The 26,105-nt window shown below is 34.1% G+C and overlaps 3 protein-coding genes across 5 annotated transcripts; 1 reads left to right on the top strand and 2 right to left on the bottom strand.

Moving 5' to 3' along the window:
- Nucleotides 1–7,839: 7,839 nt before the first annotated feature.
- LOC137811472 (mitochondrial adenine nucleotide transporter ADNT1) lies at nucleotides 7,840–11,827 on the top strand. Of its 3 annotated transcripts, none has more exons than XM_068613248.2 (8): nucleotides 7,840–8,062; nucleotides 9,024–9,072; nucleotides 9,163–9,326; nucleotides 9,430–9,467; nucleotides 10,689–10,798; nucleotides 10,897–11,010; nucleotides 11,090–11,428; nucleotides 11,546–11,827. In XM_068613248.2, exons 1-8 carry the CDS (start codon nucleotides 7,959–7,961, stop codon nucleotides 11,627–11,629), a joined length of 1,002 nt encoding a protein of 333 aa, XP_068469349.1. In that variant the 5' UTR covers nucleotides 7,840–7,958; the 3' UTR covers nucleotides 11,630–11,827. The 3 variants fall into 3 exon arrangements, with proteins under 3 accessions (XP_068469349.1, XP_068469347.1, XP_090154724.1); XM_068613246.2 differs by having other exon boundaries at nucleotides 10,686–10,798; XM_090298598.1 differs by lacking the exons at nucleotides 7,840–8,062; nucleotides 9,024–9,072; nucleotides 9,163–9,326; nucleotides 9,430–9,467 and adding an exon at nucleotides 10,485–10,555 and having other exon boundaries at nucleotides 10,686–10,798.
- A 1,200-nt stretch (nucleotides 11,828–13,027) lies between these two features.
- On the bottom strand, nucleotides 13,028–14,781 carry LOC137809700 (uncharacterized). The gene has a single exon (XM_068610794.2). It carries the CDS (start codon nucleotides 14,739–14,741, stop codon nucleotides 13,077–13,079), a length of 1,665 nt encoding a protein of 554 aa, XP_068466895.1. The 5' UTR covers nucleotides 14,742–14,781; the 3' UTR covers nucleotides 13,028–13,076.
- Nucleotides 14,782–19,186: 4,405 nt separating this feature from the next.
- Nucleotides 19,187–25,848, bottom strand: LOC137811471 (uncharacterized). The gene is made up of 7 exons (XM_068613244.2): nucleotides 24,507–25,848; nucleotides 24,342–24,407; nucleotides 23,269–23,413; nucleotides 22,968–23,186; nucleotides 19,877–20,069; nucleotides 19,565–19,760; nucleotides 19,187–19,451 (listed from the first exon to the last, which is right to left on the bottom strand). Exons 1-7 carry the CDS (start codon nucleotides 25,661–25,663, stop codon nucleotides 19,340–19,342), a joined length of 2,088 nt encoding a protein of 695 aa, XP_068469345.1. The 5' UTR covers nucleotides 25,664–25,848; the 3' UTR covers nucleotides 19,187–19,339.
- Nucleotides 25,849–26,105: the final 257 nt, after the last annotated feature.

Here is a 26,105-nt window from a genome sequence, read left to right as displayed (position 1 = left end):
TTCCTTCATAGGGCCTTGGTGTATTATGGGTGATTTTAGTGTTGTGCTCTCGGCAGATGACTGTAAAGGAGGGGTGGCTCCTAATCAAGTTTCTTGCAATGAATTCCTTGATTAGATTAATACTAATGATCTTTCTTATATGCCTTTTACTGGCACTTGCTATACTTGGTGTAATGAAAGGAGAGGGCTCCATAGAATTTTTCATAGAAAATTGGATAGGGCGTTATGTAACGAAGTGTGTTTGGATGAATGGGATTCTTGTACTTATCAGGTTCTTGTTAAAAATTGATCTGATCATTCCCCTATTCTTACTAGTCTTGCTAGTAATTCTTTGAGGAAGGTTAGCAATTCTTTTCTATGTGGCTTCAAGACGCTTCATGTATGAAGCTTATTCCTGATTCTTGGGCTAATAAGGTTGTTGGTTGTCCTATGTTTATTTTACATCATAAGTTAAAAAGGTTGAAAGTTGAGCTACGTGACTGGAATAAAAATTCTTTTGGTAATGTTCACAATGCAGTTCTTCTTAAACAGGGTCTTCTGCTTGGTATTCAACAAACCTTAGAGACTGTTAGTATGTCTGATATTGATGGGCTTCTCTGTCAAGAAAGGATCGCTAAGGAGGAGCTTGATCAGGCTCTTCACTGTCAATATTTGTTTTGGAAAGAAAGGGCTAAAATGCTTTGGTTTAAAGATGGGGATAGAAATACTGTTTTTTTCCATACTGTGGTCAAGAGGAGGAATAATTCTAGTGGGATTCATCGTCTACGAATTGATAATGTTGTTACTGAGGAACATATTTTGCACTTTTATAAAACTCTTTATGCCGAGTCTATTTCTCATGATCAGGATGCAAACAATATGGAAGATTTTATTGGTACTTGTACCGTCCCGTATCCGGGCGTAGACAAAGTCAAGGTCAAAGTCAACGTAAGTCGTCGCCCAGGTGAAGGGACGCCAAGTGCCAGCGTCGCCAAGAGGAAGCGTCGCCAAGGTCAAATGTCACAGAGGCGAGGCGATCATAGTGTGGCTCCCCGATACCCATGGGTAGGAAAGACCACGGAGGGAGCGACGCCGGGGGAGGGCCTCAAATCCCGATGAACCGGGAAGTAATAAAGAGAAGACAAATGTGGCTTCAAGGCCATAGTGATAGCACCAGTGTAGGGCAGCCTAATTCGTGAAGTACCCCTGCCGCCCCAGAGACGCCTTTGGGACAGATACGACTCAAGAGGAGGGTCACGCCCAGGGCAGCCGGGCGCAGGGTACGAGAGAAAGGCAGATACGCTCCCAAAGTGAGTGACTAGATGATTGGAGGCATGAGTTGGCACCCACAAAGTCACCCCTTGCGCAGTAGCACTCCCAAGCAGGAGGACTCACACGAAGAAACGCCCCCAAACGGGGTCATGGCGCTGTGAGGCCCTCCACGTGTACAACAGTCAGGTCAGTATTGAAACGTCATTTTGTCAGGTACCAGGTAATTAAAGTCATTTAATACAGTTTCCGTTTCAAGCGTTTAAGGTACTATAAAGGCTCTCAAACGTTTTTAACGTCTTAAATGCGCTACGTTTTATAATTAAATGCGCTAATTAAATGCGCTACGTTTTATAATTAAATGCGCTAATTAAATGCGCTACGTTTTACAATTAAAAGCGCTTTAAGGCGCTTTAAATGCTAGGATAGTTTAAATAGCGTCAGGAATGTTGGGAACGGGGTTCGAACTTTCGACAAATTTTCCAGAAACTCTCTAGTTGCTTGCTCGAGCCTTGGGGTTACGCACAAGGGACTAGGAAAAGATCTTTGCCAGAGGGAGAAAATACACACTAGACACAGTTTCCTTTTTACCACCTTCAGAGTGCCATATGCGGTGCTCCGATACGGAGGTGCATAGTTTTTGGTATTTCTTGCTGACTGACTTGAGCGTTGGAGTGCAAACAGTCGCTAGGGCGCCCTTTTGTCCTTCTTTGCAGGAATCCACAGGTAACCAGTGGGAAGGAGTCCCTAGGTGACGGTTGAGGTTGCGCACGAAGACGTCCCAGGTCAACCGGACGGAACAGTACTTATATTCCTGAGCTGGTTTCCTCTGAGGAGAATATGATGCTGCTTAAGTGTCCTGATTTTTTGGAAATCAAGAATGTTGTTTTTAACCTTAATGGTAATAGTGCTCCTGGTCCTGATGACTTTGGTGGTGTTTTTTATCATTCTTGTTGGGATATTATTGGGACAGATGTTTGTAATGCAGTCTAACAGTTTTTTAAACAAAACTGGGTTCTCCCTAGAATGAACAGTAATGTGGTATCTCTTATTCCTAAGATTCAGGGTGCTAAATCTATTAAAGATTACAGGCCGATTGTTGTTGCTAATTTTAAATTTAAGATTATTTCCAAGATTTTGGCAGATCGGCTTGCTCTTGTGGCTGCCATAATTATTTCTCCTAATCAGTATGGGTTTGTGCAGGGCAGACAGATTCAAGATTGTATTATTATTGCTTCTGAAGCTATTAACTTGCTTTCTAAAAAGGTTCGCAGAGGCAATGTGGCTTACAAAATTGATATTCACAAAGCTTTTGACACTCTAAGTTGGAAGTTTTTACTATCAATTTTGTCACGCTTTGGTTTTCACCCCTCGTTTGTCGGTTCAGCTATGCTTTCTATCATAATAAATGGTAGTTTGGTGGGTTTTTTTCCTTGTAGTAGAGGTGTTAGACAAGGTGATCCTTTGTCTCCTATGCTTTTTTGTCTTGTAGAGGAAGTTCTTAGTAGAGGTCTCTCAAAGCTTGTGAATGATAAGAAGATTCTACATATGGTTAATCCACAAGGTTTTCTCACTCCCTCTCATATTTTATATGCGGATGACATTTTTATTTTCTGTAGGGCGGATACTAAGTCTCTTAGAAATTTGAGAAATTTTCTTAAAACATATGGTGATTTCTCTAGTAAATATGTTAATAATTCTAAGAGTAGTTTTTTCACCATGGATAATTCTACAAGATTTGTCACCAAAATTCAGCGTATTCTTTCTTGTAGTCATGGTTGTTTGCCTTTCACTTATTTAAGAGTGCCTATCTTTGTTGGTGCTCCAAGGGGTCGTTTTCTTCAACCTTTGGCAGATAAAGTCAAATTGAAGCTAGCTTCTTGGAAAGGTAAATCTCTTAGCATGATGGGTCGAGTTCAGTTGGTCAATACGGTGATTACGGGTCTTCTAGCTTATAGTTTTAATTTGTATAAATGACCTGTTTCTCTTCTTAAGCAAGTTGAACAGTGGCGTCGAAATTTTATTTGGACTGGTGATATTCTGAAAAAAGGTATAGCTACTGTTAATTGGGATACGATTTGTTCTCCCCTTGAGAATGAAGGTTTGAAAATTATTAACCTTCACCATGAAAATAATGCATATCTTCTTAAGCTTGCTTGGAACTTTGCTTATAGCAACAAGCCTTGGTCTTTGCTCTTGAAAGCTAGGGTCCTTAAATCAAAATACGAGTTTCGAATGGTTTATAGATCGTCATCTCTTTAGCTTGGAATTAAGCAGTTTTATTCTACTATACTTGATTATACTTCTTGGACTGTTGGTACATGTTCTCTTATTAATTTTTGGAATGATAAATGGTGTGCTACTACTTCTTTAGCAAATATTGCAGGATTATCTGATGGTGCTAGTATTCCGGATACAGTCTCTCAATTTTGGACAGGTGGTGATTGGAATATTCCATTGTCTTTACAGCAGATGCCTCATCTTTTTAGTCATATCATGGTTAGGGCGGTACAGGATATTCCTAATTGGATTCTAGATGAGTCTGGTCGTCTCACTCTTAAATCAGTTAGGACTTTTTTCTTGGATCCAGGGGTTTCCTGTGGTTGGGGTAAATTTATTTGGTCTTCATATATTCCGCCTACAGATCATCATATTCAAAATAAAGGTTTGCATATTTGTTCTATGTGTACGCTTTGTGAAAAGCACAAGGAATCTATTCAACATTTATTTTTTGAATGTGCTAATGCTTTGCGTATTTGGAGTCGGGTTCAACACATTTTTCCTACTTATCATTTCTCTAATAAGGATTATCTTTTTTCTTTTATTAAGAGTGATGGTAGTCCGTTGGTTAAATTAATTAAGCTAGCTGTGATAACTTTTTTTATTTGGATGATATGGCGTATGAGGAATTATTCTCGTTTTCAGGATAAGATTGAGGTTTCTAGGACTATTTTGGTTATTAAAGACTTAACTTGTCTAGTGGGTAATTCGTCTAAGGCTTCAATGAAGAATGATATGTTTGATTTCAATGTGCTAAAGTTTTTTGGTATTAACACTCGTACTGGTCAAGTTCTACGTCCTCTTCCTGTTAGATGAGAGTTTCCTTCACCAGGCTAGGTTAAAATTAACACTGATGGGGCTGCTGGGGATATCCTGGTCTTGCTACTTGCGGAGGTATTTTTCGTGGGAGTATGGGGGAATTTATTGGAGTTTTTTCTGCGTTTCTTGAAGTTCAGACTGCTCTGGTTGCTGAGTTTTATGGGGTTATACATGCTATGGAGGAAGCTCAAAAGATAGGGCTTACTAATGTCTGGCTAGAATGTGATTCTGCTTTGGTTTGTGATGCGTTTACTGCTAGGACAAATGTTCCTTGGATGCTTCATAATCGATGGAATGCTTGTCTTAATTATTGTGGGAAAATTAGGTTTATGGTTACTCATATTTTTCGTGAAGGAAATGCGTGTGCTGATAATTTGGCTAATTTAGAATTTTTTCATAGAGAATCTTTTCTTTGGTATAATAGGCTTCCACCTTGTCTGTTCTTAGAATTCTTTATGAATAGGTATAGTCTACCTATGTATCGTTTTTGTTAACATATGGGTTTGGTCTAGTCCCCCCGTATTTTTGTATTTTCTTTCTTTTTTCTTTTGTTTAATAATACTTTTTTCATGTGATGGTAAATGATTGTTGTTACTTAAGGTGTCAGCCTCGCTGAGATCTTAAGTGACATAGTGATGCATAACATGAAAATTTTTATTTAAAAAAAAAAATTCTATTACAAGAAGATAACTACAATAAATTGAGATTTATCACATCCAACCTCAATGTAAAGAAGATTTAGTTGAGATTTATTACATCCAAACTTAATGTAAAGAAGATTTATTAAATTCAACCTAATATAAAGAAGATTTAGTTACTCCTATATATTAGAATCACAAAGCAAAAATAATGACAAGATTGAAGTGGAAGTAGCCGCTTCCAATTTTTGGTCTCTTTCATGTAGTAGCAACTTCCAATTTTTTTTTCTTTGCCCAAATTTTTTTATTTTTTCCTTCTTATTTGGTCTTTTCAACCATCATTCCAAAAGAGTGGCTTCTTGTTGGTCAATCATAAATATCAAAAAAGTGATTTCTTGTTGGTCAATCATAAATACTCGTTCAATGAGATACAACTTTTTAAATAGTGTTTGTTTTATCTGATTTATCGGAGAAATGTGATTTTGATGAGAATGTTGTATTTTTAGTTAGGTGAGTGTTTTTCTTGTTTGACGAGTACACTACTTTTATCTTTGATCATTGGGTATAAAGATTTTGAACTGGCTTTCTCATCTCTTCAAGCTTCCATTTCCCTACAAAATTTATAAAAAAAATTTAATCACTTTTAATCTTGCAAAAGAAATTGTCAAAACAACTAAATTTGGAATGAAATCAACAAAAGTATATGATGCAAAAACAATGACAAATTAAAAGGTAGTATGGTAAAACAAGTTATTATCATACTTATCAATATGTAAAATTGACAATAATATTTTTAAGAACTAAAATCAATAAAAAAATAATATTTATAAAGATTTTAAATATATTTAATTCTAGAACAAAATTATAACAAAATGTTAGAAACATATTTGTTAGCATATTGTTTTTTATCACACACTTTATATTTTTGAATAAATTTTATTATAAATTCGGAAAATTGTGAATAGTATTTCTTATTTAATAAAAAGAACTTTCGTAAGTTCTATTATATTCTTGACAGTGATAAAGATACTGATAAAAATTAATATACCTAAGAGTGTGAGTATTGAGTTGTTACCATTTTTTTCCTAAATGCATTGATGTTTATACCGAAAGAATCGTATCAACAATAAATGTAAAAGTATACATTTTTTATTAATAGATTTATTCAACGTTAACTCGCTTCTTTACTAATAGTTAATAGGTTTAATTAGCTGATCATATATATTTTTTTATCAAAAATTAAATTAAAAAGTAAAAGTACTTTTACTACAAGCGGGAAAAACACGTTTTCCAATTTTGGATTCACATCTTTTGTAATGAAAAAACTAGTTTTGGTCAGACGAACTTTCCAAAGTCAAAACCCATTTTCATATCACAAATACTAGATTATATAGATATGCTTGAATGTTTTATTTTGGTAAAACGATTTATTTCATAATATACACCTCATAAATCTTATCCATTTTAAGAGTAAGGATAACATTTTTCTTCTTTTAAATCAACATAATAAATTGCAGAAGTGTCGTGTAATTTCTGGAAAAAAAATCTGAAGTTTTGATCGCTACGAAAGAAAACCCTCATTTATTATAATCACGTGAAACATCAATATGCTGATAATGTCATTTTAGAATAAAGTTGTAGAAAGAGACAGATTGACAACTTTCAGCTATAGGAGAGAAAAAAATAAAAGTAAAAAGTACAGACAAAACAGAAATAACATCACATATAAAGAAAATGAAAAATTGTAAAGAGTAGGAAATAGAAAGGAACCATATAGAGAATATTGTCTATTGATTATAGGTATTTATTTTGTTTAGGTCGTTACTTTATATTTTCTAGTTGTATTAAGTTATAATAATTTTAATTTGCGTATTTGAGGGTTGTATGATCATGGATTGAATCCGGTAGTAAATATTTATGATTGAATCATTCTCGATCATATTAGGATCGATCTAGACAATGTAATAATTTGAATTTTGAGAAACTTTTAAATCTCGTTAACTTGCGCCACTTACTTAGGAATTGTATGGTTATGGGTCAAGTCCGATAATACTTATAGTCAAATCATTCTCGATCATAATATTTATGAATGATAAGATGGAAATCATAGTAATTGACTTATTATAACTTAATACGACTAAAAAATAGAAGAAAAAAACAATCTGACATAGAAGATAACAAAAACCGATCATCAATACACATTTTCTCTTCTCTGAGGTTAGAAAATACTATACTATCTCCTATAGCACAACTCATTTGATTATTTTTATATTTCATGTCTTAATTTATATTTTATTAAAATTTATTAATTTAATATATTATTATTGTTATTATTATTTATAGTTGTAATAAGAATGTCAAATGAAAATAGTGGTCTGAAACCATCTTTTTCCATTAATAAATGCTTACAATTTTATTTAAACAACCTTTTATTCAATAGATGCAATGCGCCTTCATTTGTAAACAGCAAAGCATCTGAACCGATAGGTATAAAATGGATCATGCGTTCCGTTGGGTTGTTCTTTGCTTAACGAAACTGTCTTAAAACCTAAAATAAATAAATAAATAAATAAAAATATAAATGCTTTCTTGTGCATGAGAATTACGGGAATACCAAGCGGGAACTCACAGATCACACGTTATCTCTACGCATATATATATATATATAGAGGTCCACGTAAATAATTTATAAATTATATTTCTGTTAGTGGTAATAAAAGTAAAACTAATAATTAATTATATAAATTAAAATAGATCGTTACGTAAATAATTTTGTCCAAATTTAATATTATTTTTTTAGTTTTAATTTAAATAATTATAAAATAATATAATATAATATAATAGTTGATTTTCCAAAGCGAAATTCTTTCGACTAGAAAATTTTCGTAACGATTCTGTTATACCGTTTACATTCCTTTCTCTTCTCATTCTCCGCAGAATCGATCTCTCACCAAAACTACCTACTCCGAAGCAATGGCCTCCGAAGCAAAGCCTGCCGGTGAGGCTGCCAAACCTCGTACTCACGAGTTTCTCAGCATCTGCAAGTCTCTCGTCGCCGGTGGAGTTGCCGGAGGAGTGTGAGTTTCACTCTGCATTAATTCTTTTATTTTCTTTTTCATTCTTCTTGCGATTATTTTTTAGACCATTGAAGCCTCTTTACTTCTTTATTATGCATTTTCAAAAGCTTGAAATCGTTACGCTCTGATCATTCAATCTGAATTTTCTTGTCTTTCATTCTTTCTTGAATGTTATTTTCTGGACTATTAGTCATTGGAGCTCGATAGGTTTGTTTGACATTTCAATACGTCAGGAAAAATAGAAGATAGAGATAAAAAGACATCAAAGAAAGGGAAACGTATTAAATAAATGTTTAATGATAAAGATAAATGAAATGGAGTGAAATATTAAATACCTTAATATAGATAAATAATTTAAATCTAAAAAAAGATATTTCTGTAGTGTTTTTTTTCCATTGTTAAGTTAAATGCATAAATGATATGATTTTCTATGCAGTGAAGATAAGCTCTTTGACTGTCAAATCTAGTGGGGTAAAGTCTATTTGTCGACATACGAATATGTTTGTTAAAAGTACTCTTCTAAATTTATTAGGGATTTTGACTATATCTGAAGAGAATAACAAAACAAGCAACGCAGGCATAAACTGCGTTAGATTTTACCTTAGAAAATAATAAAATCTGACACAATAAGAAAACGTTTCTTTTAATTTTGATAAAATTTTAAAATGCGTATATCGGTAGAAAATATAAATAAAAAATAAAGACAAGTATATGGAAATGGAACGTTGTGTTCAACGTTAATTATTTTAATATTCAAAATAATCAAATAATTTTGCCTTGTACCAGGAGTCATGTATCAAATGGGTTTTGACTTTTTATACAATACATTACCGTCCTTAATACTATTATTTTAATATTTTTCTATACATTTATTACATATATTTATATTTAAATCAATTATGTCTTATGTTGTCAAATTATCATTTCTCATCGAACATTATATATCTAACCTATGTTGTAGGTCACGAAGTGCTGTGGCTCCACTGGAGAGGTTGAAGATTCTGCTGCAGGTAGTTCCCATTAAATAAATGTTGCAGGAGGAAGAATGTGCTCATGATATATTCTGTTGCTTAGAAACAAATTGCCCTTTGAGAATGCAGGTTCAAAATAGTCAAAATATAAAATACAACGGAACAAGTCAAGGCTTAAAATATATATGGAAAACTGAGGGTTTTAGAGGATTGTTTAAAGGAAACGGAACTAACTGTGCACGTATTGTCCCCAATTCAGCAGTGAAGTTCTTCAGCTATGAGCAAGCTTTGAAGTACGTTTCTCCACATTTGTTTTCTGAAATCTATTTCATTATTCTCTTGTACATTTGTTAATTAGATATCAGCCTCCCTCTAATTGTGCCAATACTAGTGCAGGGGTATTTTATGGTTCTACCAGCAGCAACCGGGAAATGGTACGACCAAAAACAATTCTTATTTGAATACAGATTTCTATCGGTATTCGAACTATAAGCATGTGCGTGTCAATCTGCATTTTTATTTTTATCAATGCAATCACAATATTAAAAATGGGTGTTTTGTAGAGTAAAATATAACTTTTTAATAAAGAAATTGTGAAAAAGGAGGAATAGATAGTACAGAAGAAATAAAGTAGCTGCATTACTGGCACGTCAGTTTGTATACTGCACGTAAGTCCTTCGCTACAATGCCATTGTTTTGGAAGGAAATATTCTAGTAATATAGGCTTTAAAACTAACAAAAAAAAATAGTTTTCCGAGTGAGTAATAACTGTCCGTAAGGACTTATCCGCGATGTATTGTACAAGTCTCCCAGGATACAACAGGAACTTTTTGGATATTTTTGAGGATCAGAACTAGCAAGTTTATCTTTATTTAAGTAATACTCAAATCAAACCCAGAATTATTATAATAATAAAATATTGAAGAGAGAGATGTTGGAGATCCCACATCGACTAGAGATAAGGACATTTCATAATATATAAATGGGTGCAGACCTCAACCTTATGAGCCGGTTTTATGGGGTTGAGTTAGGCTTAAAGTCCACTTCGTAATAAGAGAAAGAAAAAAAAAATGTGAAGAATGGAGAAGAAGGAGAAGAAGCACGACGGTTTCAAGAGGATCCTGAGTGAGAGTTGTGTGAAGAAATCTAGGGTTTTACCACTTACTCTGTTTTTATTTCACACACTCTGTTTTCCGTTTTTATTTTGCTATATTAGGTTCTTGTTTTACAACAAATATGAACAAAGGAATCAACCCCCATATTGAGAATAAGATCGATGTATGTTTTGTCTGAGACATGTGATTCATAATTAATGTGTTTTCCTACCCTTCTAAGACTTATCATCATCATTCGATAGTTCTTTGTGGTTGATGCTTGAATTCCATTCCTCATACCACTTACTCTGTTTTCATTTCACACACTCTGTTTTCCGTTTTTATTTTGTTATATTAGGTTCTTGTTTTACAACAAATATGAACAAAGGAATCAACCCCCATCTGGCAGTATTGAGAATAAGATCGATGTATGTTTTGTCTGAGACATGTGATTCATAATTAATGTGTTTTCCTACCTTTCTAAGACTTATCATCATCATTCGATAGTTCTTTGTGGTTGATGCTTGAATTCCATTCCTCATACCATCTTTTTCGCAGAAGAAGCTCAGCTCACTCCCATTTTGCGTCTTGGAGCTGGAGCTTGTGCGGGAATCATTGCCATGTCTGCCACTTATCCAATGGACATGGTGCGAGGAAGGCTAACCGTCCAGGTATTTTGTTTTGGAAGTGCTGTTTGTGGAAAGATAAAGATGCTTCATTGAATCGCTTGCTCCGTTGGCCATAACTTAATTTTTCAATGATCCTGTAGACAGAAGCATCTCCACGTCAATACAGGGGAATTTACCATGCTCTTTCAACAGTCTTCAGGGAAGAAGGTCCTCGAGCTTTGTATAAAGGCTGGCTACCTTCAGTTATAGGAGTTGTAAGTAAACAACATTCGATACTTCAAAAGATATTGGCATTTCATTTTTGCATGAACATATTAAGCTGTGTGTCTGCAGATACCATATGTGGGTCTTAATTTTGCCCTATATGAGTCTCTCAAAGACTGGTTGATTCGATCTAAACCATTTGGAATGGGTCAAGACTCTGAGCTAAGTGTAACAACAAGGCTTGCATGTGGGGCTGCTGCTGGTACTGTTGGCCAAACTGTGGCTTACCCTCTTGATGTGATTCGCCGAAGAATGCAAATGGTGGGATGGAAAGATGCTGCACCAGTTGTCGCTGGTGAGGGGAAGAGCATAATGGAGTATAGTGGCATGGTTGATGCATTCAGGAAAACTGTGCATCACGAGGGATTTGGAGCATTATACAAGGGCTTAGTTCCCAATTCGGTGAAGGTCAGTTAATTCATTCACCCACTTCCCCAACTTCCTTGTCATATTAATAATGTTCTATATTTTGAATCACATGGAAATTATAAAAACATTTTGGTTACATTCCTTTCTTTATTTCAGGTGGTCCCTTCCATAGCTATTGCTTTTGTGTCATACGAGATGGTCAAGGACATTCTTGGAGTAGAAGTGAGAATCTCACATTGAAGAATTAACAATTTCTTTAGGCTTTTATTTGAATTTGTAAAAAGTTACAGTATTAGAAGTTCATTTCATTTTCTGAAAATAAATTTCCACATACCATTCTTTCTCAGCATATACAGTGCAAGATTTTGTACATTTTGTGCATTGTAAGTTGAGTGGATGATTCTGAACATGATAATAACGATTATAGTTTTCTTTTACAGTTTATTATTCTATTATTCTATTTGGCCATATAGGTCTAATGTTGATGATATCTAAGATGCACGAGAAGATTTTTCCTATAAAAAAGGGTCAAATCTAGACTAATTCCAATCGGAAGAGTATGAATTGTTCACGAAATTTAAGCACCAAATTTTAACACAAAATCAGAATAAGTTTCACGGGAGAACACAATCATATTAGGATTCCACCGATTTCACGAGAAAGTTGTCCCCTTGAAGTAAGGGATTCAAGTTAAACGCACCTTCTGATTTATAGGACACCTTCTATGATTGATTCTAATATTAGTTGGAGAAGAACCTACAATGTTTTTGAATATTCAATTTTTTAAGAAAAAGACGTAATCTCATTTATTATGACAATTTAATTAAAATTGACTTACTAAATAGCATATTATATTATTATGATGATAAGAAAAACCCAACATAATAAGTTGTTATTATATCATTTCTTATTTTAGTGACCTAAAAAATTTGGTGTTTATAAAAAACATGCACCACATCCCTTTTTATAAAGGTAGCTACATCCCTCAATAAGTCATGGATTCTTATATTTTCACTAGTGATACTGCAATTGCAATATAAGGTTAACATTCGGGACTTGTGGAAGAAACGTGAATAAAAAATATTATGAATTTCCTCCTAAAGCACCTACATTATTTATACTTGGGTCGTGAAACCTGTGTACTTGATGAGGATCCAAAAATAAGTTGACAAAACACGTTGAAGTGAAATGATAGGAAAAAGAAGTTAATTATTTCCCATAGATAATGGAAGAAAATGGACAGACCAAAATTTTCTAACAATTTATCTAATCGAACATAGGCACGTAGGAACATAATCTTGGTAGAAGGAATTTGTTGCCATGATTGGTGGCTGTAGCAGCTAATAGGTATAGTGTGATCGGTTGTTGATTACAAGCTTGTACCTAAAACTTATCAGAAATGGCATTCTCTTAGAAAGCACACGTTTTAAGAAAGTGTGTTCCATATCTAGTGTTCTGGTACTGGCAACAGTGTTCCGGTACTCACAATATAGTCTCACATCATTCAGGAGTCAAAGTGAATGACAATTTATATACTCTTTTTGTTTCAACTGACCCAGATATCTTTCAAAGACAAAATCGTGACAAAATACCGATCTTTAAAGTAGATAATACTTTGAATACCATGTAATTGATTGTAAGTGATACTATTTTTTTTGACTTGAAGTCGCATCAACTAGTTAAGAATTTAAAGAAAAATAGAGAATGGTTTCCTGCTACCAAATCTTCTTTCTCTTTGACAATCCTTTAGATAGAGGTAGCGATTGCGATGAAACTCAACCAGCAAACAAAGTTGCCTTATTGCTTCCCTCTTCTTCTCCCCAAGCCCAACCAACTCACCATCTTTCTCTTTCACAACCCTTTCCAACTTTTCCACTTTCCTTTCAAGCTGCCTCACTGATTTCATCAGATTCAGCTTCTCCCCTCCTTCTTTGCTCACCATCGCTTCCAACTTCCACAACATCTCTTTCAATTTCAACTCTTTCTCTTCTTTCTCACTCAACAACACCTTAAGCCCTTCTACCTTCTCTTTCACCTCTTTCACTTCACCATTTCTTTGTCTTATCCAATCCTTAGCAAACTCAACTTCCCCCACCATTTTAGCCACACGCTCTCTGTGCTCCTCAAGCTTCCCTGCAGCCAAATCTAGTGCTTCTGCACCCAATTCCAACCCCTTTATATCAACCTCTATTGGTGCCGACGCTGTGCTTGCCCTCACTCTTAGTTCCTCTTCGTACCTAGCAATTCTCTCCCTAAGGATTCTCTTCTCTTCCTCGTATCTTTGCTCTGCCCTTTTGTGACTCTCTTTGTTTTCATTCTTCAGCTGTTCTGCCTCATGGATTCTATGGTTCAACATTTGAATTGTTCTTTCCATTTTCCTTTCTGATAGTTGCTGACACAACTTCATATTCTTGGACCCAATTTCGGCTCGTTTGTGTTCTGCACCTATTTCTGCCACTGCTCTTTCTAGTTCATTGTTTCTATCCTCCAATTCCCTCTGTTTCCTATATCGAGATTCCACTTCCAGTTCCAGGTCCTTTATCCTTGCAAGAAAACCCTCCTTTTCTTCAGCCAAATCCTCCTCAAGAATTTCAACCCGAGCAGAGCATAATTGCGAAACTTCTGCTCTTGTTCTTTCCAATTGTTCTTCCAACTCTTTGTTACGATTGCTCAAGGAATCCAACATCTGTTGCATGGCATTAATCTGGTCATCGAAGTCCTTCTTCTTGCGTCTAACCTTCTCTTTCTTTTTCCCTTTCTGCGTCCGAAGAGACTTTGCCTCTTGCTCGAGCTTGTGTATCCGTGCCATCAGTTCAGAAATTTTGGACGCTGCATGATCCTCGTTGGTTTTGAGTTTTGCTTGCAACACAGACACTGTTCCTTTGCTCTCTTTCAGAAACAGTTCAAGCTGCAAAACTCGTCTCTGCAAATAAGCGTTTTGTTTATCTTCACGTGCTTGGCTTTCAACTTGAAGTTCTGGATTCCTTTTGAACTGTTCCTCAAACTCGTTGGATGCCTGAGTCTTGAGAAGTAGTTCGAGAGAACGTTCCGTTTCTCTGGGGAAAGGTTTTTGGTTTGAATCGTTGATGTCTGAATTAGCATCTGCTTCCTCGGAGGAAAAGTACTCAGACTCCGAGCTGGAGGAAGAAGACACTGAGGACATCCTATGACCTGATTTCACGTACTCTCCGGTGAGACGACCATACAATGAGTACAGTGACTGGTACTGAGTGTAGAAATCCTCCACCAGCCACCCAAGCTCTTTCTCTTTCTCTTTCTTCGAGGTTCCATCTTCGTTTTTAATAAGCTTTGCGATTCTACTCAGGTCGGTTTCCATATCTGTCAACAACATAGAGAGATGGATAAGTATTCAAAACTAGTTGACGAAAGCTATTAATATCACGTATTATTAAATGGCGTATCCGTGTTGGACAAATATTGTTACTCGGAAGATAGTTACAGTAAAATGTATAATTCAAAAAAATATTTGTTCGTTTTTCTGACAATTCTAACCTGTCTCTAACATAATTTTTTTATAAACTTTTATTATAATTATAAAAATAAGGAACAAATTCTTTTGAACCAGTCATGATAAATATTTTTATACTAAAATTGAAATATATTTAGTGCATATAAATTTTTGTTATCAATTTATATCATTCATAATTATATAATATACATATATTCCTATTCTTTTATCTTATATTTTAGAGATTATACTTATCTCCATATTATCCGTGTCTTATAGTGTTAGTATCTATACTCCATTTGATGAAAGTTGACATTGCAAACTACGTAAGATTGGTGAAGACTAATCATGAAATTTTGCAGTTCTCAGTTCTTTTTGTAACGATTTCAACTCTTGATTTTATAGTTTAGAAAAATTAACTAACATTGGTGAAGAACATGTTGAAAAATATGTCGCTAGCAACAATGAAACTAAAATACAATTCCAAAAGTGTTTCTGGTATTGTTCTTTTATCAGAATTAGAATTTCATTATGATAATCGTCATTTTTCATTTAACAGATTTTAGTATCATGCAGAAGATACAAAAACACAAATACATGATCTGCACCTGTTTTTGTTCTTCTGAGTGCTTCGGATTTTTCAGGATCAATTTGGCTCCGGAAGGACTTGGAGAATCCCCCTAGACGGTGTTTGAACATCCTTTTGTTAAATTTAGAAGGAAATTTCTTGCAAGGAACTATCCATTTTCTTCCTCGGAAAATGAATAGGAACCCTGAAACTGAAAAGTGAACACAGGCATCAGAAATTAAGAGGCCATTCTAAATGTCAATGTATGCATATTCATTAATATGAATAAACCATGGTCAACAGAAAATTAGCAACAGTAGCAGTTATTGATTGCAATATTTGAAAGTGTTTGATGTGCCAAGAAAAAGAGACCAATATTTCTCAACAAGCAAAACATGAATTTAGTTTACACAATTCACACATTTAATATACTCTCACATTCAATATAGTCTCGTTTAAGAATTGAGATCAAAATAATTTAAATACACTTTTCTCCCTTAATTCATCGATATATAAAAAATCGTAACTGAATTAAGAAATTCTAAAATTGGTAATATTTGATCTAACCATAATATCTCAGAAAACATTATGTTTACACAAATTTTATCTATATGGCGAACATAGTTTACAGTACCCATTTATTATATATTAATCATGATATTTAGGCAAGAAAGCAAAGAAATTGTATGAGGAAGAGAAACTTGTTCTCCCAGAAGCTTGAAGAGCTAAGAATTTAGTTTTCTGGAGCAGTTTAGATTTGCTCAAGAACACAATTCCACCAAGTTTAAAAGAAAATGCATTGAAAAATAATATTTAACTGAAAGTGCCGATTGATTTAGTTGAAATCCAATTTTTCTTGAGTTTGTCATTGTTTTATCAAACCTTTTGTATGGAGAAAGAACATGAACAGATAGCACAATCATAGAATCCAGAAGATACATGTATAAGTTCTACATTCATGGATTGAAAGATAAATACAGTAACACAGATCCACAAATTAAGTCCCCACACATTTATAATTTCCTTTTTAATTTACAATCAATCATATAATATTACATTATTGTTTCTGATCAGCTTTTAGAAGGAAGGAAACAATGATAAAATCCAAGTTTTTGGTGTATTCATTATTTTTCAAAATCCCATGCACTGAATGTTTTCTCAGACTATTGATGCATTGATTATTCCAGATTCAAATTACAAATCTGGGAATGAAACATATATTGTAAAATCTAATTTTTCCTTAGTAAAGATGAAAGAAGAAAACTGTTACCTGGGAATGGAACTCGACTTCCACCAAACAGAAGGGATTAAGAAATATTGAATGGAAATAATCCAAGGCAAAGTAGTTCTATAACGATAAATAAATTCAATGGTTTTGGGAATAATTAAAAAAAGAGAGGAGCTATTCATTTTGTTAATATAAAAGGAAAATGTGGAAATATTATAAAAATATTATTATTGTTACTCTTATCATTATCTTTTTTTTATTTGTAAAAATGTGTTAACAGTTTTATTATATTCAAAATATTTAATTTTATTAATAATTGATAGTAAAAGATTAGTAATTATAATATTAATATTTATTGAAAGACCAAATATACATTAAATAAAAGTATATTATTATAGATGACTATTATTTTCATCTTATATGATACTATTACAATTGTATTTGAGGATGAATATTATCAAATCTTTTTTCATCTATATTTATATACTTATTTATATATGGGATTTCCCACTTTAACTGTTTTAAATTGTTTTCTTTTTTATCATTGTTTAATATTTTATTTTATTAATTTATTTGGTTGTTTAGATATTTTATAATTTTAGAAGTTAAGAAAACAGTTTTTTAATTTAAAATTTTTATTTTATTTATTCTCACTTAACTGACAGAAGTGTGAAGAGATTGATAGGCTAATTTTTATTTTTTGTCACCTATCACTTAACTAGCAGAAGAGTGAAGAAATTAATTATCCTCTTTAAAACACGTTATCAAAATCATTTTAGTTTTTGAATGTAAATTAGTTTTTTAATTTTTTCTCTCCTTCCTCAAATCTCTTAAAATCCAATAACATATATATCTCATACATATCAATACATATCAATACACATGAATTTATATTTAAATAAATAATATATATATATATAATAATAATAGTAAAAAAAAAAACTAACGCGCTGTGTTCCCGTAGTTTTCCATAAAAGGAATTCCTTAGTCCTTTCTGTCTACCTGTTGTGGTGGATATCTTTGTATTTTCTTCCTATAAAAAATTAAAAATTACATAAAATTAAATTAGTGGAACATCATCTTACAAATCAATGGGAGGGTGTTTAAAAAATATATATGAACTTATTAAAACCAAAAAAAAAATATATATCAATTAATTGTATAAGTTTGTGAGGTATAATTTTAAATTTTATGGGCTGTAGCTTGAAATAATCGATTTTTAATACTTGTTTTCACTTAGTAAGGATAAATGAGTAAATAAATTATAAATGTACAGAGTAATAACATAAAAAAAATATATGAAATTATAATAAAAAAAAGTAATAAAGATAAATTTTACATGTTTTATTAATAAACCAGTGAATAAGTTATAAAACTACTTAATTATAAGATAAAGATAGTATACAAAAGATTATAGGAACACAAAAGATAGTATAAAATAAAGATTATCAAACAAATTCTTTTCACAATCTACTCCGTAATAGGAACACAAAAATTATGAGCAGGCAATCTTTATAAAATGTGGTAATAAAGATAGGTAAAATAAGATTATCGAGTTCTTGATAAAGTACGAAATCATTTTCTAAGATATTTATAATTTATAAAAACATATGATAATGAGTTGTTTAATTTTTAAAAAATTATATATCTAGTATAAATGTTAGTGATTAAATCAATTATTCTATCAAAATTTATTTAACAAAAAATGTTACCCTGTGTTAAAAGAAAAAGATAAAATTTTATCTAAAACATGATAAGATTTTATTTCCTTTGACATCTTAAATTGTGAACGTAAGTAAATAATTTTAAAACAAAATTCTTTTATATTTTGGTGTATAAAATGATTACCTTATTTTCTTTCAACCACAATAATTAGAGAAGATGTTTTTTAATTATAAATATAGTAAAAAGAACTACACTTAAAAATTAGATGAAAGTTGAATTTTAGACGATTATATGATAATATATATTTAAAAAAAATAGTTGAAATAATAGTATAGACTCGACAATAAATTATTTTCACAACATACAATAAATAATTTTGTATTTTATTAATATTAGACAAATTTTACTTTTTTATTCTGGTTATCCGTAGATCAACCGTATTCCCTGCATAACCTCGCCCACCACTAAAAATCATGTAACTTCTCATAAACTAATGGAACTGAATCTAAGAATTCAATTAAAAAATTTACATAATAAAAGACTTTTTTAAGGAAAGAAAAATATTTTAAAACTTAATTATAATTTTCTTAACTTGTAATAGCATCAACAGATTTAGAAATCTAACATATCTTTAAGCGTAATCGATTGCTTTGATTCCTAAATTCAAAAATTACTTTGATTCCTAAATTCAAAAATGAGTAGCAACTTGCAATAATCATAGTTTTAAACAAGTTTGTCAACAATTTCACAATATATAAACTTCGTTAACTCCTTTACATGCTCCTCAAATGCGTTTACAAGTCAAAACTTGGAAAGCTCAAAATATTGCATTAGCTCCTGCAGATGCTACTGGTTTTGAGATATCTATTTCCACATCTAATAAAAATGACGTTTCAACTTAAAGACAATGGTCCAAGAATTTTATAATGTGCAGGTATATCACGTCCTGCATTTGCTAGTTACACGACAATTAAATCTTCCCCAATATATACACACTAAAAATAGAACTACAAGTTATTATTAATCATCCAAAGACAGTTTTTGCTTCTTCCATTTGTAAGCAGCTTCCAAGATCTTGAGATTTGTTGTCTGACTTTCTTCAGGAAACAAAAAGTCGATGAAATCTTCAATTCTGCAAAATTAAATTAACAGGAATGATGTCAGAAAAAAAGAAGACTTACAAAAGTATAACAGCAAAAATATTTCATAGGTATAAAATTAACATACACCGAGTTAGTTACATACCTGGTAGAACCATCTTCAGTGGTAACATGTCTTCTCTTCTTGAGCTTTTTGGGCAGCTTAGACTGGACTAAGCTAACATCACCCAGATCTCCAAATGTAGTCTCCATGTTAAGCCATTTTTCCAATAACATTGCCCTTTCTTCTTTCAAATCTGGAGCTGATGATCTGAAGTAGTTGAGAGCCTTCTCAAACACCCCTAATACAGGCATAAACAAGATATGAAGAGATTCAGAAAATTATCCCACTTATGTTCAAACTAACTGAAAACAACCAATTAACAGCATAAGAGCCATATAGCACTGGATCACATACTTCTAGCACGCTCAATGCATTGCTTCTTTTGTTCGTTTTCTGTTACGTCTACATTGTCCACGTCCATAGCTGTTGCCTCAAATTCCGCATAGCTTATCCATACCTTCAAGTGCTTTGTTCGGTCAAGAAGCCTTTCATAAAGTGCTCTTGCTCTATCAAATTCACCCTCAGCAGTCTCAAAGTCAATGAATGCCTGCTTGTATCAACAAATTCAGTTACATTATGACTAATGTGAATATAGCTATCAAGGTATACAATATAAGACAAACAATAGAAGTCAAATAAGGAATGATGAAAAAGGAAGCTGTCACATCAGAGCATAACCATATATAAGTGAGTGTGGCAACATACACCCACTCACTCAACTTTTTCAGTTGAAAAACACAAATTTTCCATTTTTAAATCAGTTTTAAATTAATGAACGTTTAAGAGATTTTCAATTAAATTTTGTTGAACGCAAAGCACTTTTCATCTCCTCTGTTCTATCTGCTACATCATTCAACCGGCAAGCTTGCCACCTTGCCCTTCATTGCTGTCCTATGTTCAAATTGAACCACCATCAACCTAAACCAATCAGACCATCCAAAATTTGATTGCTACCCAATCTTCCACCAACAGCTGTGGGCACCTCAATCAGGGTTATAATGAAGTTGCCACATCTCATCAAACCATGTGATCATGGACAGGAAGGAGGAGTCACTTCAAGAAGTTACTAGAGGGAGATTAACTATAAGTAAAGATGGCAAGTTCGTGAATAAAGTAGAAAATAGGTCTTCATGTAATAAATCCGTCCTTGGACATAAGGATAGCCTATAGTTCCTTTGACTATTCTTTTAGTAATTTAGCTTGTAGCTTTGTTTGGACACAAGGAGGGAAAGAAAGTGTTTGGCCACTCCTTCCATGCGCCTAACCTCTAAAGAGAAAGCACCTCTGTACATTGGCCACAAGTTTGGGAGTGAATGAAAAGTATTGCTTTTAAGACATGGTTGGGCTTTTGAGGGCTGTGAACACTTCTCTTTCAGAAACTCTTATCTCGAAGAAGAATTTGAGTTTCAATTTCCTCTCTTGGTTAGCTCAAGAGTTAGTGGTGCAAGAGGAACCTTTCCTCCTTTAGTTCTTGAGTCATGTTCATGGCTAGTTTCCAAGAGAAGATATCATTCCAAAGGTAAATTTCTTCTCCTAGTCGTCTTTCTTACTTCTTCTAATTATTTCCTTTTTTTTGTGCATTTCTTCTGCTTTCCTTCTTGGTTCTTCTTGGTCATACCTAGGCTACCCACACACTTTACAACCACCACTCAAACCATCCACAAGACGGTCACCATGACCTTTGGTAGCCAAGAGTGAAACAACCCCACAGAAAGAACCTTCAAAGAAACCATCCTTAGCTAGGCCCTTGGACCTACCTTGCACAACAAGTTGCAATGCAACCTAAACATGCGCCTTGACCACCCAAACAGCCATAAACCACCTTCAAACACCACCCAAATCTACCACCAACATTTCCGTCCATGTTGCCATCCATAAGTGACAAGAAACCACCCTAATCCATCCTAAAACAACAAGTTGGAGATTCCTTGCCATACAAGCTTCTGCAACCAAAACCCATTCCAACAACACCAATAAACGCCTTTCATTCAGTAAAACAACCTAAGAAAGCCACAAGATTAATCCTAAACCAAGATACAATACAACTGGTGCAGAGCTTTCTTTGATGCTTGCTAGACAAACCATACAAAAGAACCAAGGGTTTCCATGGTTGGAACTTAAAGTGGACGACCCTCATCTCTCCATGAACCTAAAAGGTTTATATCCCCACTTGCACAAAGAGGTAGCAGCAATGCAGCCTCAGATGGGGTAAAAGGATTACATGCCAAATCCTGGTGGTCGACATTTTACAGAAGTGAAAGTAGCAAATACAATGTTTAACTATGCTAGCATTGATCTCTCCTCCGAATCAAGTCAAAATCTACTGTATAAGCATCCATGTGGAAAATAAACGAAGTATTGGATGCATTGATAATAACAAATCCTCTTTCAAATAATAAGCCAGTAAACATTAAAGTTATAGGCATCTTCATACTCGGTAGATATTTTAATACTATAGCCCTAATCACTAGTGAGACAAATTTGTCATTTACAAGTTGTCTTTACCTACTTTTTCAGTGGTTTTAGTATAAGGCTCCTAAAAGTGATCTTTGTATTATGTTTAAGTAAAAAGGCTACCCACCTATTTTCATAATTTCCGTCCATGTTGCCATCCATAAGTGACAAGAAACCACCATAATCCATCCTAAAACAAGTTGGAGATTCCTTGCCATACAAGCTTCTGCAACCAAACCCATTCCAACAACACCAATAAACGCCTTTCATCCAGTAAAACAACCTAAGAAAGCCACAAGATCAATCCTAAACCAAGATACAATACAACTGGTGCAGAGCTTTCTTTGATGTTTGCTAGACAAACCATACAAAAGAACCAAGGATTTCCATGGTTGGAACTTAAAGTGGACGACCCTCATCTCTACATGAACCTAAAAGGTTCAAATCCCCACTTGCCCAAAGAGGTAGCACCAATGCAGCCTCAGATGGGGTAAAAGGATTACATGCCAAATCCTGATGGTCGACATTTTACAGAAGTGAAGGTAGCAAATACAATGTTTAACTATGCTAGCATTGATCTCCTCCGAATCAAGTCAAAATCTACTGTATAAACATCCATGTGGAAAATAAACGAAGTATTGGATGCATTGCTAATAACAAATCCTCTTTCAAATAATAAGCCAGTAAACATTAAAGTTATAAACATCTTCATACTCGGTAGATATTTTAATACTATAGCCCTAATCACTAGTGAGACAAATTTGTCATTTACAAGTTGTCTTTACCTACTTTTTCAGTGGTTTTAGTATAAGGCTCCTAAAAGTGATCTTTGTATTATGTTTAAGTAAAAAGGCTATCCACCTATTTTCATAATTTCCCTTTCCATCCAAGTCCAAAATTTAAATAAATCCCTGTGCCGGATCAAGAATGATGCTAAACAATTAAATGCGAGTGTCCAGACATTTTCTTTCACGAGAAACAAATTGTGTACCTTCCACAAGAGTTCAGGCATGTCCAATGCTGGTTGGGCAATTGCAAGCTCAAAAATTCCTCGAGCTCGATCCGTCTCAGATAATGATCTCTCCAACTCAGCATACTTGCTCCAAGCATAACAATTTTCTGGAGACCACTCCAGATATTTTTCATATAGTTTTCTGCACCGGTCTATATTACCAAGCTGCAGTTCTATCTCTATATACTTCTTAAAAATCTGTTGTCAAAGAGTAACATTGGGTGAAAAGTCAACCAGATTGCAGTAAAAGAAGTTGTGTTTGTGTCCATGGATATATTACCTTATCTTTAGGAGCCTTTCCAATGGCATTTCCTAATATTTGACGAGCAGCCTTGAGATTCAGCTGACGTATTTCAAACTGTGCTGCTAGAAGCCATAATTTTGCAAACGAGAACTTCTGGTGAGGTATCTGGTTGAGGCACTCCCTAAAGAAGTGGAAGTAACAAAGAACGTCAGTATGATCAAGACTCAATAGCAGTACAGTAAATCTATGATACCAATACTACAATGAAATTGTCTTTTAAGTGAATTAGTAAAGGAAGATAATACACAAGATTCTCCTGAAATTCAAGTCAAATGTGATTGTAGATTCCAGTAGAAATTATGCTTGACAATACAATGCTAAGGATAATGACTTACATAATTTTTAACGTTTGGAAGTAATTATTCATAAATAATGGTTGATACATAGAAGATTACTGAAGTTGGAAAAGTAATTGTATTTGATATAAACTGAGGCATAACTGTAATTCCAGTGTTCCTCGTATGTCACACAGTGAGGGTTAATAAGCACTAGTATCGCAACTTGTATCGAATCATAAGATTGAAATACAACAAAAAAATACTGGAGATAAATCATCGCGTATGATATTTAGTGTTTACTGTAAACTATTTAAAATAGAAATAGATAAAAAAACAACTTTTGAAGAAATCATGTAAAACAAGAATACTAGTTATACATGAGATTGTGAAGAACTTATTTTAGAAGAATAGAAACGAAGCAATAAAATAACTAAACAAAGTATGTGCATTTAATGAATTACAAATAAAAGGTGGAATAATGGAATAGAATAAGTTTACAAGTGTTCTTTCAAATTTCTTCACTTAAAAATTTAAACTTACGTAAATTATCAATTTTTTCAAGAAAATTGGTGAAAAAGTAAAAACATGAATCGTAGTATTCATTTAAGATACAAATCCAGAGAATTTGAATAATGAATCCTAACATTCGAATGGTGAATTATATTATTCTCATAACTATGAGTTGATGAACAAAAATAGAAATCTAAACATGATAGAAATAGAAATCAATACAGTTAGATCCAAAATTTAAGTTCATAAACAGATGCATACCTGTATACGTCCCTTGTTCGCTCCGCATCCCCAGCATCGAGCTCTTCATAGAGTGCATAATTAATCCTACGTTGCACATACACGATTAACAAACATTAGGTAAAAAATGTCAAAACAGTGAATAAACAAATAAGACAGGAACAATGAAATCTAAATCAAACATACCACAAATAAATATAGCGCTGCCAGTAGCGCTTCTCCTCCGCCGGGGGAACATTGGCTATAGCTCTCTCATAAACCTCCCTGATCCTTTCCTTATCCCCCACACTTTCCTCCAACCTTATGTAGTCAAACCAGGAATCATAATTCAACGGACTCTTCTTCACTTCGTCCTCATACTGAAACCTTCTCTTCCCAACGATGGCATCTTCGATTCCTTCTCTGTCCCCATACTGCTTCTCAAATGCCACAAATTTTCTATACAAATCTTCCGCCCTTCCCTTGGGAATATGATCAAGAGCAAACTTATAGATAGCTCTTGCACGCTCAGTCTCCTTACACCTTTCCTCAAACTCAGCAAAAGCAACAAATAACTGCTCTGCTTCCTCGTCATCAGATAGCTTATCCACAGCTCTCTCGTACACGGTCCTAGCCTTCCCAACCTCGCCACTCTTCATCTCAAACTTAGCATAGCGTATCCAAGCACCAACCCGAGGGTGGCACTCGACAAATCGCTCAAAAATCCCTCTGGCGCGTTCAATTTCATTGTACCTAAGCTCAAATTTTAAGTACGACAGCCATCCCTGCTGGTCCGGAGTCCACTTCATCCACCTCTCGAAAACCTGCCTCGCGCCGGCGACATTGCCTAACATCTCCTCCATGTGAATGTACTTGTACCACAACTGATCCACCCTCGGAAGAAGCGTGACGGCGCGATCCCACACGTTGCGGGCGTGGTTTATGAACTTGTTCTTCATCTCGACCTCCGCGTACTTGAGCCAGAGCGTGTGGTTCTTGTAATCCACCTCCAGCGCCCTCTCCCAAACGGAACGCGCGCGTTTGAAATCCTTCTGCGATTCCTCCCATTGCGCGTACTTGATCCACACGCCAATGTTCCATCGAACGCGGCGGATAAGGTCCTCGAACTCCTTGCGCTTGCGAAGCCGGTATTCGCCGAGCTCGGTGGAGTCGGTGATTTTCTGCTTAGGAGGGCGGATCTCCGCCTCTTGACGCTCCCGAGCCTCCCGGAGAATTTGCTCGGCGGTGATTTGGATAGGAGCAGGGGTTTTATTCTTGACCCTGGTTGGACGCGGAAGCTTCACCTCCGTGTCCTTCCGAGTGAGGTAACCCAGGGTTGGGTCCGCCTCCTTCGATGAAGACATCGTTGCAGGTTATTAGCAATTTCTCAGGGTGCAATGTAGCTCTGTGCGTGAACCCTAACCAGATGAGGAAGAACCCTAACCAGATGGGGAAGAACGCTCTCTATTGCGTTTTTCCAATTTACCTTGATTTAACCACTATTTGCAACTTACGATTAGGGTTTATTCGTACATTCCCTCTCTATAACATTTTTATATTAATTTTTTATAGTACTTCAAAAAAAAGTTGTAGAGATAAGATTAAATCTTTCCTTTTCTATTATCAACTTATTCAATAATTTAAAAAATATATATAACATTTTAAGATTAAATCTTATGATTTTTTAACTTTTCCGTCACCATCCTCCTTTATTATATATACTATGGCTACACAGACGCGAGATAAAGATATGCGTATTTTTTATTTCTATTTTTATATATATTTATATTTAATATTAAATATCAA

This window comes from Phaseolus vulgaris, chromosome 2 (assembly GCF_051622355.1).
Source record: "Phaseolus vulgaris cultivar YP4 chromosome 2, ASM5162235v1, whole genome shotgun sequence".
NCBI lineage: Eukaryota > Viridiplantae > Streptophyta > Magnoliopsida > Fabales > Fabaceae > Phaseolus > Phaseolus vulgaris.
This window is presented reverse-complemented; position numbering and strand designations above follow the sequence as displayed.

What these genes read in the sequence shown, in the direction of transcription:
- LOC137811472 (XM_068613246.2), top strand. Translation starts at nt 7,959, where the DNA reads ATGGCCTCCGAAGCAAAGCCTGCCGGTGAGGCTGCCAAACCTCGTACT. An exon ending in GGTGGAGTTGCCGGAGGAGT is followed by an intron (nt 8,063 to 9,023) that starts GTGAGTTTCACT and finishes CCTATGTTGTAG; the next exon opens with GTCACGAAGTGCTGTGGCTC. An exon ending in TACCTTCAGTTATAGGAGTT is followed by an intron (nt 11,011 to 11,089) that starts GTAAGTAAACAA and finishes GTGTGTCTGCAG; the next exon opens with ATACCATATGTGGGTCTTAA.
- LOC137809700 (XM_068610794.2), bottom strand. Translation starts at nt 14,741, where the DNA reads ATGTTGTTGACAGATATGGAAACCGACCTGAGTAGAATCGCAAAGCTT.
- LOC137811471 (XM_068613244.2), bottom strand. Translation starts at nt 25,663, where the DNA reads ATGTCTTCATCGAAGGAGGCGGACCCAACCCTGGGTTACCTCACTCGG. An exon ending in ATGCATTGAGCGTGCTAGAA is followed by an intron (nt 19,761 to 19,876) that starts GTATGTGATCCA and finishes TGCCTGTATTAG; the next exon opens with GGGTGTTTGAGAAGGCTCTC. An exon ending in ACTGAAGATGGTTCTACCAG is followed by an intron (nt 19,452 to 19,564) that starts GTATGTAACTAA and finishes TTAATTTTGCAG; the next exon opens with AATTGAAGATTTCATCGACT.